The 10348-nt window shown below is 29.9% G+C and overlaps 3 protein-coding genes across 3 annotated transcripts; all 3 read left to right on the top strand.

The window, feature by feature from the left end:
* Nucleotides 1-402: 402 nt before the first annotated feature.
* Nucleotides 403-3044, top strand: LOAG_09452 (hypothetical protein; the record flags this gene model as incomplete). Its single annotated transcript, XM_003144979.1, has 4 exons — nt 403-886; nt 1462-1610; nt 2394-2519; nt 2841-3044. The coding sequence occupies 4 exons, from the start codon at nt 403-405 to the stop codon at nt 3042-3044; spliced, it is 963 nt and encodes a 320-aa protein (XP_003145027.1).
* A 2212-nt stretch (nt 3045-5256) lies between these two features.
* LOAG_09451 (trafficking protein particle complex subunit 4) lies at nt 5257-6978 on the top strand. Its single transcript, XM_003144978.2, has 3 exons — nt 5257-5449; nt 5781-6038; nt 6601-6978. The coding sequence occupies exons 1-3, from the start codon at nt 5271-5273 to the stop codon at nt 6827-6829; spliced, it is 666 nt and encodes a 221-aa protein (XP_003145026.1). The 5' UTR covers nt 5257-5270; the 3' UTR covers nt 6830-6978.
* A 1087-nt stretch (nt 6979-8065) lies between these two features.
* LOAG_09450 (hypothetical protein) lies at nt 8066-8920 on the top strand. Its single transcript, XM_003144977.2, has 2 exons — nt 8066-8204; nt 8521-8920. Exons 1-2 carry the CDS (start codon nt 8124-8126, stop codon nt 8707-8709), a joined length of 270 nt encoding a protein of 89 aa, XP_003145025.1. The 5' UTR covers nt 8066-8123; the 3' UTR covers nt 8710-8920.
* The last annotated feature ends 1428 nt before the right edge of the window (nt 8921-10348 follow it).

The raw sequence follows: 10348 nt of genomic DNA, 5'->3' as shown, positions 1-10348 counted from the left end.
GACATATAACAAGAATATCATTTAATGCGTATTTATATTTCCATTTCGAATTTATTTTTTTTATTCGATATGATTGAAAAGAGTTGAAATACGATCTAACTATAAGTTTATCTCTTTATTTGACATATAACAAGAATATCATTTAATGCATATATATATTTCCATTTCAAATTTATTTTTTTTATTCGATATTATTTAAAAACAAATTCGATCAAAAAATGTTTATCTATTCAAATTTGTGCATTACACTAATATTATACATATTTTTATTATCATATTCCGTTGAATGATCTAATAGCTAATTAATATATAGCCTATGAAAATGCGACAGTGTTTCTAATTCAGAAACGATATTATAATTTATGAAGAATTAATTACTTAATTTTAGATTTTTTTTTAAGAATGAGTAAGGAGCAGTCCGAAGAAAGTAGCAGCAGAGAAATTGATGAAGCATCCTCTTCATCGGAACCATTCTTTGATGTTGGACCAGAAATTGGTGGGACATTGCAGGCTTCCTCTTCATCTGAACCTCTAGTTGAATTTGGATTTGATGTTGGTGGAACATCACAGGCTTCCGCTTCATCTGAACCCGCTTTTGAGGCTGAATCCCAAAGTGGTTCAGTGGATCAAGAGCTTGTTTCCACTACTCCAGGTCCCTCAACTATTTCATCCTCATCCGCATCAGGTGAATCATCGGATCCAAGTGGTTCAACCCGTGGAAAGGCTCGACCAATTCTAGAAAATTTAACAATACCAGAACTTTGGGCGCAATATGTGAAGTGCCTAATGATGGCAGCACCATCTAATGCAGGACGAGTTGAGATTGAACGTAGTGCTGGATTACATGCCGAAAAATACTTGGAACAAATTATAAAACTATCACCAGGTTATTCAATTATCTGGCACTTCTCTCTGTTGTTGTTTTTTCTTTTCTTCGTCCTAATTTTCTAGTAATCCAAAAAAAAAAAAAAGGAAGTTTAAATACACAATAATAACAAGAAACATGTTACTCTTTCAGGTATAATATATAAAGACAGGTAAGATCTATAAGTGAAATTTAAGTTTCTCCTATAATTTCTATCTTAAGTTTAAATTTTTCTTTGAATTAGATTACACATACGTAGATTACACGTTCCATCCTCCTTACATAAATATGTTTCTAATTAAATTTTCAACTGCCAGCCAATATTACTGATTAATCTAATCAAATTAGTGTAATTTAGCATAATCAGTACAATAACTAATAAGGAAAATATTGAAAAAACAATTTCATTTATCATTGATAGAAAACAGATCCAATTTTGGAAATTTTTCTCGAAGTGATTACTTATCATCCAATATTTTAGATTTATCAATTATGCAAATATGTTGCAACCTTTATTTTAACTTTTATCAATTATCATTTTTGTAATTTAAAATGATTAAAATGCAAATTAACTTTCCAAAATTTACATATTACAGCACCATCAACAACAACTGGGGAACCTCTATCGGTACCATGTTTCAATCCTGATGAACCAAGAGAAGTTAGTGAAGATGAAAGATATAAAGTTGAGATATTAAAAGCAACTAAAGCAGATAGCGAACTGATATGGAATACTGCTGCACAGGTATCATCAAATCCCTTGCATTGATTATTATACATTCCTATATTAGGCTAAAAAAAAAAATGATATCATTTTTAATGATAAGCGAAAATGATACCAGTGATAAGCAAAAGTGATATCATTTACAATGGTAAGTTTTCCTAGGTATTATTCATTGTTCGCCTTTTTTTTACAAATTAAGTTTTTTTTAGAAAAAAATAAAAATAAAAAATGTTATCCAATATCATTTTTAATGACAAGCAAAAGTGATATAAATGATAAGCAAAAATGATAACAATGATAACCAAAAATGCTATCATTTTCAATGACAAGTCTTGGTATTATTCAATATCATTCATCGTTCTTTTTTTATTTTCATAAATTAAGTTTTTTTTTTAGAAAAAATAAAAATAAGAAATGTTATCCAATATACCAAAAAGAAGAAATGGGATATATTTATATTTGTTAGATGTTAAACATAGCCTAGAAATGCATAAGCCTTATTCATTCCATAGTTCCATTATCATTTCAATTATTTGTACATAGGCTAGTAGGATTATATCAACTAAGCTAGCAAAGACATTATTGACTAGGCTAATATTATAGCAACAACTATGCTAATAATTAAATATCAAATTAGGCTACTAAGACTGTAACAACTAGGCTAATAATGCTACATCATTCATCATTATATATGTTAATGTGATTTAAAAATAAATTTTCGTAGTTTTTAACAAAAAAAAACAACGAAAAAAAATTTTAATCAATTCTTTCTTTAGAGTAATACATTCGAGATTTTTTTTTTAGTCACAAGCATTAGTTCTCATTAGAAGAGGTAGAGGTCCAGCAGTAGGATTGGATGAGTTAAGAAAATTTAATACAGCAATGCAAGAAGCAGCAGATATCTATCGTGAAGCTATTTCAACTAGTCAGGTATTCTAAAACAGCAATTGGTCATTAAGAGATGGTCACTTACATATATTCATATATTCATAATTCATGATTTAACTTTGTTATGACAAAATTTGATCTTTATTTAAAATAACTAAATCATTACTTAGTATATTTTTAACTTAGCAAAAGAGTAAAAAAAAAAAAAGAAAGTAAGAATTGAATTCAGAATAGAAAGTTAAGTAATGACAAAATTGATATAGATATTGCTCATTGTTTCTAAATGGAAGGCGCTAAATGTTAGCCATAAAAATAATCTATTATTTAAAAATATATAGCTAATAATTAAAATGTTACTTCTAGGAAAGATCAGTTAGTCGTGTTGGAAATTATTACTATCGTGTAAGTTATGCTGGTAAAACTGAAACTTATCATGCGGATATGATGCGAGGTTTAATTTTGGATCAATTACCGCTATCAGTTCGCTTTTTTACGGAACAAACAAAAAGTGAAAGATTGAAAAGTGTATTGTATGAATTGAAACAAAAACGTAAACGTAAACAATAATTTTAATTTCTAAATTCCTTCGTTTTTTTTTTTTCATTTCCAAACAATTCAAATTTTTTCACACAAATTTCCATGCAAAATTTTTTTTTTCTTTTCTGAATAATTCAAATTTTTTCACACAAATTTCCACACAATTCAAAATACATATTTGAATCAAAGATTAAAGTTTATCGATCGAAGTCAACAAAGGTTAAAGTTTATTGATCAGAGATTAAAATTTATTGATCAAAGTGTTTTTTTTTGATAAAAAATATCAAAAATTTGACAACTTTCTTCAATTATATTTATTTCAAATGGCTTCTAACACATTTATTTCTTTATAATATATTTTTCTTACATGTTTTTTTTCTTTTCTTTTTTTTTCCTCCTAAGAAGCCTCTAATGATCGGTGAATAATTCAAAGCGGAAAATTCTCAAATATCATTTCTAACATTGTGAGTATTATCATTTCAAGAATTTCAAATCTTTAAAATGACAATTTTATACTATTACCTTCTTCTACATAATACTAATTTACCATTTTAACATTTCGACATAATTTACATAAATTCCATCTATCCATTTGTCCGTTTATTCGGTGATATATAGTAGTAAACTTTTATGATTCAAAATCAAGAAAGTATATGAACTTTGATGAAAAGGATTATATGTAAAAAATTTAAGAAGATCTTCTTTTTACTGGAAGATCTTAGATGGAATACGTGATGAAATTTCTTTATCAGAAGATCTTAAAGGGAATAAAGAATGAATATCTTAACTGGAAGATAACAGAAGGGATAAAGAATGAATCTCTTTATCAGGAAATCTCAGGAGGATTAAAGAACATTTTTTGATACAATTTTATTTGAATTATATACGTTGAAGTTATTTTCAATTATATATTGGATGTCATTCATACTTTCATTTGTTTTATAAGCAAAGAATTTGACTTTTCTTTTTTCCTGTTGTCATTTGTTTCTTTTCCATTTCAAATATTTCTTTTTCGTGTATATATTCTGAATTTTACTTGAAAATATTGTTTGTCAATAACAAAAAATGATTTTATGATTTCAAATGATCCTACGATTTTGCATATTATGTGAAATTTCATTTGTGAATAAAATACATCATGCATTATACTTTAAACAATCATAAAACTTAGTTGGATTGGGAGAATTCGTAGAAATAAATTTGAAATGTTTCGAATGAACCAATAATTAAATAAATGAACTTTGCCCCGAATTCCATGGAATCGTCTATAGTACGGAAGAATTGAGCAACAGAATGTATTATGAAGAGAACAATGAGATAGATAATATAATATACTTTCCTCATGAAGTCCTCTCATATTGGTCATTGGATCAATTTACAATGAGAAGCTGTGATTATCAAGCTGTGATTATCAAGTTAGCTTGTATACTATAACCATTCATCTTATTATACATTTCAGATTATATTCAATTCATTCTTAAGTGCTATTTGTGCTAACCTGGAATAATAATCATGCTAACTTTTATTCCTATTCCCAAAACATAATTTTTATTGATTGGAAACAAAGTTGCGTAATCGTGCTGCGTTAAATGAATCATCCATATAACGCCCGGGAAGTTTTGGTTTCTGTAACTTGAACGGGGTGAGGTGCACTGTTTTCGGGATAGATTCTTTTGGGAGGTAGTTGTCCATGAGTTCTTTTCATATAACACTCATTAGTTATGTCGTCTGATACTGATTATCTGTTTGAATAATACTTTTGGGGGAATAATTTTAAAATATTTGAGAAAAAAACTTTGGATTAACACAATAAAATGTATTATTATATAATTAAATGTGTAAGCAGATAATTTCTTACTATATTATCTTTTTCTTTTCATTTGCAACATGATAACATGTGGAACTTGGCTTACAGAGTATAACTGATGGTTTTGATCTATTGCTTACCTAACCATTATTGGTCTTGTATGTGAGAACTTTTTTGCTGTTAAATCAAGTCAATTTTACTTCATAACGATACAAGCAATATAGTCATCAGTTTTTTACGCTTTCAAAAACTTGAAAAGATTTCTTTTTTCAAACTTTGATTTTTAAAATAGTGAAAAGAATACGTGGACAAGACGTCTTGAATTTCAAGCTTGTTGTATTAAATTGGCTCATCAACAGTATATAGTAACATTTGCGAAAATCTATCCATACTAATTTGCACCGTTACTGAAATAGAGGAGTTACAGTAGCGTTATTGTAGGTTCAAGGATGTTGATACAGCATGTATTTATAATTAACCGAGCTGGAAGCTTAATTTACGACTGGGACAGCAAGGTTGACTGCACAGGTGTTGAGAAGACATTTAGTTATCCGCTTGATATTGTCCTTGATATCATTGACCAGAAAGTGACTGTCGTATTTGGTGAACGGGATGGAATCGGTCTCAGGTTTGTTCTCCATACTTTCATGTTTTTGAATTTCAGAAAGAAAGCAAGGGCTCGCTTAGTTTCAAAAGTTACCAGGAACTTAAGATGTCTTTTTTGTGCATTCTTTTGACCTTTCTAATCAAATATTTCAACGGTAAATAAAGTCGTGTGAATTTCGGCTGATATTTACCGATACACAAGCTAACGCTGTCAAACTTTGATTGTTAAGGAGTTCTTTCAAATCATGTTCATTTGGAAGTTGGTTAAAGTTAATTACTGCACTCATTTATTGCTCTTTTAAGATACATATTATATAGTTTAAGAATAACAAATGACTCATAAATTAGTTTAGATACACTGTGTCTGCAATAAACGGCATCCCAGTGCAAGCATGTAAAGTGATCTTTGATGGTGTAGAGAAGATGGTATTGGATGTTATTCAAGAAGAAGCCAACTATCCCCTTAGCATACGTTTCCAGTCACCTACAATCACAACAAATGAAAAGATCATCCTTTCGAGTACATTTCATTCACTCTATACAATAGCTGCTCAGCTGAGTCCTGCCTTGAAAAGTTCTGGCATTGAAGTTCTAACCACGAATCACTTTAAGTAAGTATATTTTAGTGTTTTTGTTTTCCGCAAATGATTTTTAATATAAGGCCTATATTACAGAGTTCACAAATGAATTTGTAACCTGTTCCGTTTACCTAATTGTTATTTGGCTTTTCTTTTTACCATTCAAATATTATTTTGTTTTTTTACCAGTGGGAATTTTAATTTATTTCACGTTCGAAAAACACGAAAAACACATGTCGTGGCTTTTAAGAAATAGTAGTGACTCATAATAAGTCTGTAATTGACAGATATGGAATAATTATTTTAAACAAATGGCGTAATAGCTTAATGCTTGTTCGAAATTTCGGGATCTATTATTGTGGGACAGTTTTTCCTTGTGATATTAGCGATGTTGATTAAAGTATTAAGCTTCATCTGGCATTTTACCAAAGCCGTAACATATGTTCCTATTTTCTTTTTTCCGTGGTCGAAGCGACTTTTAACACGTTAAGTAAAAAGGCGGTATTTAAAAGAAGTGAAATATGTGGAACTTTAGGATGTGTTGAATCTTCAGTAGAGTCTTATTCTAATCTTCAGCATTAATGAGAAATTATAGGCTGTACTGTTACCAGTCGACGACAGGTGTAAAATTTGTTGTGGTTGGCTCGTTATCACTGAGCAGTGGTGTCGATGGACTTTTGCGACGGATTTATGAGCTTTATGCTGATTTCGCTCTGAAAAATCCTTTTTACTCTATCGACATGCCGATACGATGTCAAAGATTTGATGATGCAGTCCGAAGCCTTATAGAAAGACAAGACAAATTTAGTATGCTGACAATTTGAATTTATGTAGATTGAAGTGTATGGTTAGGGATTCCATTTGTTCTTCAGTTGTTATAATCTCGGTGCAGTTATATTTTTAAAAAGTATGGGTGGGAGCTGATAAACGTTATGTTTTATTATGAGGAAGTTCTTTTTTTCTTGTCAGAAACTAGTTGCAAGTGAAAAACTGTTTGTAAAATATTTTTGTTAGCAGTGCTGAGGTATGTTATATTAAAGTCTTTTTTCCCAATTCACTAACTTGTATGAATTATGAGCACAGTGCTTCTGAAATAATTGGTAAGAGTCAGTACCGAATCTGTTGTATTTCTTGCTATCGGGAATTTAAACTTTCCCGAACTCTACTGATTATTAATTTTTTTCAAGAGATAGTTTTTAAAACCTTTCTTTTTCAATTGTCTCAATTATCAGTTAAATTTGCGTTTGTATGGATTTATATTAAACGGAGCTATATTTAATTTAATAGGGAGGTATAGTTTGATAGACTCGTTTTGGAATTTATGATAAGTGGGAAATTGCTCATATAAATATGTAATGTGAGTATTAGTTAGTTCTGCGACAGTTGTGTCCGTTATTTGTACATATTCTTCCATTAATATCTACAGAAACCATTCCTGAAAAGTTATATTGTTTTTTGTTTTTATAAGTTGCACATTATTTCGTGCATGTAAAAGTTTACTTTCAAATTCTGTGTCATTAGTTGAATGGAGCAAAAGCCAGATATTATGTATTTTTTCCCAAAATTTTTAATGAGATTTGCAGAATACATTCCTAAAGCAATGCGTCGTATTTCTTTAACATTAGTTTATATAACAATTTAGATTGGCTTTAGCAGAATCCAAAATCGCCTGATTCAAAGGTTCCATAGTTAGTTTATATAACATGTAAAATGTAGTGTTTTCCAAAGCGATTCAGGTAGATGGTGTAAAGAAGCGATTTTTTGAGGTTTATGTGCCCTTTTTACTGTTGTGATATGTAGTGTAAGAAAGTGAGTACGTATTAAAATTTCAGAAATAGTTTACAAGGAATTCAAGTGCGACTACTCGTAGATTTAGTTGACGGCTTCTGATGGAGGCTCGTTTTAACAGGATTAAAATGGGTTTGATAAGCATTCGTGTTAGATTTGTGAGTTCTTAATTACAGCGTGTAGTTGTGCGAAAGTGTCGTAAATTTTGTGAAGATTGTTTTGGATGGAACAATAGATATCCGGATGGATGCTTTGATTAGCATGATTTTTTTTTTCAGGAAGTCCAGTAAGTGGGCTTATGTAATTGCGATCTGACGGTCTGGATCATATATGGATACCAGTTTTTCATTTCTAAACCATATTCCGGGTCAGAAAGGATACATTGTGGTTTCAAATGGCTGTATTGTCAAGGTTTGTTCATTTTTGGAATTGAATTCATCAGTTCGCATTTGGACTTTCTCCTATTTCACGTTAGATAAGTTTTTCTGCGTATTTGACGAAGAAAACGATTGGGCAACTGCTTCAAACGAAATGAAAATGTTGAGATTGCAACGCTTGTGAACCAGTCTTCCTGAAATATAAAATTTAGCTGCTTAAAAAGAGAAATTCCTCTAGTTCTATGAATCCTTCTTTGCATACTCATATGTTGTTACTTTTTCTTTTCACAGCCGTTAAATCCCAGAACTAGCTGACGTTTTTTATAATTTTCCAATTTACAATGCTTCAGTCAAATGGAGAACTTGAAAATGACGAATCATTGGCAGTGAATGTCCAGAAGATGTTATCGGTTGGCGAACCTCTCGTCCATATCGTAGGAAAAATCGAGAAAATGACAATTGTATACCCAGAACACAATCTTGAAGTTGTTCGAAGTGGCAAATATGTATTTATTGTGAAGAAAAAAACAAACACTTAGTATGAGTACTTCATGCATCTCCACATTTTGTGTATATGCTTCTAAAGATAACATTTTATAAAGTAAAGCATCTTCGGCAATATATTTAGATCACCTATTCTTTTATGCGTTTTTCTGTTGATAATTCATTTCACTAACACCCTTTGTCGGGAAAGTTTTGTTGTTATTTGTTGATGTGATGAATCGCAAGGGGAAGGTTTATTGAATAGCAGAATTATAGCAACCAATATAATACAATAGTATTAGGTAATATAAAATAGAGGATGAAATATGATTAGTACAATAATTTTAAATAGGAATGGTTAATAGTCGAGTTAATGGAGACAAATGTGGCGTTGATATAACGTCCGACCAAGAAATTTTACTGAAGAGTGCCGAGAATCCGTTCTGGGAGCCTTTATATTGCCCATAAGTAGGTTGCGCTTACGGATAACATACAGATTAGTTTTTTTCTCTTATCCAAGAGGAAATTGCATGGGAATTATTTTACCGGATGTGCAGCTTTCTCACATCTTTATGTTAGATTTGTAAATAAGATAAAGTTTTTACAAATTAGCGGATGTGTACAATCTCAGTATCAAAGAAAAAAGACATTTTTAGACAAAAAAGACAAAAAAAGACAAAGACATTTTCGCATGATTGAGCTTAGATAACAGACTCATCACTTTAGATATGGAAAAACGTGTCTTGTGTAATGCGACGAGTCTTTTACCAAGGAAATGCCCTATGGAACAATTCTTTAACTGCTTGAATATATGATAATTTCCTTCGATTTTCCCGACACCTTTAAAGTTTATTGGAATATGTTGTACGCCGAAAATTCTCAGGTTTTGATCGAAGGCCTATTGAATTGTACGTCACTTATTAACGAATCCTGTCAAATTTCTGGAGATAATTGGAATATTTTATACAGCCAGGTCTCTAAGGTTTCTAATGAATGAAGCCTTATAATGAAACCTGCTTCAATGTTCCTGTCACTGCAACACCATATAGTAATCATATAGTAACGTTACCATATAGTAAATCTACCTTAATCTTATGAAGCACTGGTACAGCTAATGTTGTGAAGATTAGAAAAGTAACGTCAGCAAAGTAAGAGAAGAAATATATCTATAACTCATAATTGTGCTTGTTTCATGGTTATGTATACAAATTGAAGAAGTGTAATGAGTAGTAGTTCAGTGCAGCAATGACCCTTCCGATTATCAGTTCTTAAGATAGCTTCCAAATATTTCTGGCATTATGCCGTGCATAGATCAGCTAAGTCACAAAATGCAACAGCCCATTTATTAGAAACATTTAGACAGGAATAATGAAATAATAATATGTATAGTCAACAGGACATAAATAAAGGTATAATAATGTTCCTCATAAAAGAGACGAAAAAAAAGACTTTCTCGGAAAAAAAAGAAAATCCGATAATAACAGATAGTAATAATAATTAATATAATTAGTGATAATAATTAATGTAATTAGTAATAATAATAATAATAATAATAATAATAATAATAATAATAATAATAATAATAATAATAATAATAACAATAACAATAATAATAATAATAATAATAATAATAATAATAATAATAATAATAATAATAATAATAATAATAATAATAATAATAATAATAATAATAAT

Source organism: Loa loa (genome assembly GCF_000183805.2).
Source record: "Loa loa unplaced genomic scaffold supercont3.100, whole genome shotgun sequence".
In the NCBI taxonomy this organism is placed as follows: domain Eukaryota; kingdom Metazoa; phylum Nematoda; class Chromadorea; order Rhabditida; family Onchocercidae; genus Loa; species Loa loa.
The sequence above is the reverse complement of the archived record's forward strand: the minus strand, read 5'-3'. Positions and strand labels throughout refer to the sequence as shown.